This window comes from Lindgomyces ingoldianus (genome assembly GCF_010093535.1).
Source record: "Lindgomyces ingoldianus strain ATCC 200398 unplaced genomic scaffold BDR25scaffold_54, whole genome shotgun sequence".
Lineage (NCBI taxonomy): Eukaryota > Fungi > Ascomycota > Dothideomycetes > Pleosporales > Lindgomycetaceae > Lindgomyces > Lindgomyces ingoldianus.
Window position 1 is genome coordinate 385,357 of NW_022985215.1, and position 2,439 is coordinate 387,795.

Consider the following 2,439-nt stretch of genomic DNA (forward strand, 5'->3'; position numbering starts at 1 on the left):
GATGTGGCTAGAGAGGTGGAACAGACGCAACTAACCATAATTTAAATATGTTTTACACAACGCATGCTAGAGCAAACTGCATGCAAATTAGCATAAAGGTGCACTTACATTAGGTATACATTTTTTTTAAAAAAGAATATAAGAAACACATAAGCTGACAGAGAAACAGCGTTACCGGGGTTTATCCGAAGAAATTCTGACTAACTAGCGCGTCTAAAAGAGGAGATTCTGCTAAACTTTTCGTTCTGCAAACCCGAATATAATAAGCAGAGCAAGCTCTGCTAATTATATAAAAACAAGTAGAGAGAAAGATAAAGTATAAAGAAATATATAGTATAAAAAAATAGATAGTATTAAAATAGTTATAGATAAAAAAAATATTATAAAATAAAGTATAGTATATAAAATTATAAAAGAAAGTATAGTTTAAAAAAAAGTATAGTATAAATAAAAACATAGCATAGAAACATATAGCATATAAAAAAACATAGTAAAAGAGTAGTAAAAGAAGAATAAAAGAAAAGTAAAAGAATAGTAAAAGAGTAGTAAAAGAAGAATAAAAGAAAAGTAAAAGAATAGTAAAAGAAAAAGTATAGTTATATAAAAGTAGATTAAAAAATATAGTATAATATAGTAATAAACAAGAATAGTATAGAAAAAAATAGAGTATAAAAAGAAATATAAGTAATGTAAATAAAAGTAAACATAAAGTAAAAAACATATTATAAAAAAAAACATTATAGAATAAAAAAATAGTATTAGAAAAGTTAAAGAAAAACATAGTAATAAAAGAAATAGTAAAGAAAAGCATTATAAAGTAGGTAATTAAAAGTTAGAGTTAGAGTATATAATAAAACAAAAATAGAATATAAAAAAAAACAAAAAGAATAGTAAAAAAAATATAATAAAAAAAAACAAGAAGTATAGTAAAAAAAATATAATTAAAAAAAAAAAGATGTATAGTATAAAAAAGTATAGTTTAAAGAAATTATAGTATAATAGTATAGTAAAAAGAAAAAGATAGTGTAAAGATATAATAAAAAAATAGTAATAGAATAAAAAAGTAGTATAGAAAAAACATAGCATAAAATATAATATAGTTTATAAAAGATTATATTAAAAAAGCATAGTATAAAAGAAGTTTAGAGTAAAAAAATATTATATAAAAAGAAATATAAATAAAAAAGTAAAGTAAATTAATAAACATATAAATAGTATAAAAGTATATAGAATAAAGAAAAATATAGTATAAAAAAAAGATAACATAGAAAAAAATATAAGTAAAGTAGTAAAGTAAGAAAAAAAAGTTAGTATAATATAATAGTATATAGTGTAAAGAAAGATATAGTATAAATAAAAGTATTATAATAGTAAAAAGAAAAATATAGTAAATAAAAATATAGTTTAAAAAAAACATAGTAGAGAAATAAAACATAGTATAAATAAAAACATTGTTAATAAAAAATATAGTATATAAAAAATATAGTAAAAAGATAGTATAGAAAAAGTATAGAATAGAAAAAAGCATAGTATAAAATATATAAAGTATAAAAAAAGTATATATAAAAGGTATTATATATAAGCATAGTATAAATAAAAAGAAAAGATAAAAGATATAAAATAAAAGAATAAAGGTATAAATAAAAGATAGTAGAAAAAAAGTATAATATAAAAATAAAATAAAATAAAAATAAAAATAAGTAAAAAAGTAAAGTAAATAAAAGTAAGTATAGATAAAATAGTAGTATAAAGAAATATAGTATAAAAAAATATAGTAAAAAGAAATATAAAGTATTAAAAAAGTTAAAGAAAAAATATTATAAAATAAAACATAGTATAGAAAAGTATAAAAGAAAGAAGAATAGTGTAAAAAGATATAAAGTATAAAAAACATAATAAAAGAAAAAGTATAGTTAGAGAAAATATATAGTATATAAAGAAATATACATAATATAAATAAAAGTAAGTATAGTATAAAAAGTATTATATAAAATAATATAAAGAAAAACATAGTGTAATAAAGACGTTGTTAGGAAAGTTCGAGAAAGACGTGGTAAAGAAAAACGTGGTTGAGGAAAGCGCTATCCGATATATGGCCACGGATCGCTGGCTTTCCGTAACCCTAACTTCCTTATTCCGTTTAGCGCGTCGCCTAAGCGAGCAGCGAACGACTGGAATCCGTCAAACAGAACCCCTGGAATCCGTCCCCCATCCTGTGCCTAGATCCTATTATAATAGTAGGCAAACTTTTAGGCTTTAACCTAAACTTGCCCCCGCCAGGGTTTTTTTTGCAAAAATGTACAGATGTGGTGGTGTTTTGCCGCAACCCTAACTGCGCGGTGGATTTTGATTTTCCTGCGCACGCAGGCATCGCGCGCGCGCATTGCCGCACCAGCTACCAGCGCCCCGCCCGCAGACCACCACCTAACCCAGCGACCA

At 23.1% G+C, this 2,439-nt stretch overlaps 1 protein-coding gene across 1 annotated transcript; it reads left to right on the forward strand.

The window, feature by feature from the left end:
• Positions 1-2,092: 2,092 nt before the first annotated feature.
• On the forward strand, positions 2,093-2,428 carry BDR25DRAFT_362430 (uncharacterized protein; the record flags this gene model as incomplete). The annotated part of the gene is made up of 3 exons (XM_033696568.1): positions 2,093-2,215; positions 2,281-2,339; positions 2,368-2,428. The coding sequence occupies 3 exons, from the start codon at positions 2,093-2,095 to the stop codon at positions 2,426-2,428; spliced, it is 243 nt and encodes an 80-aa protein (XP_033540704.1).
• Positions 2,429-2,439: the final 11 nt, after the last annotated feature.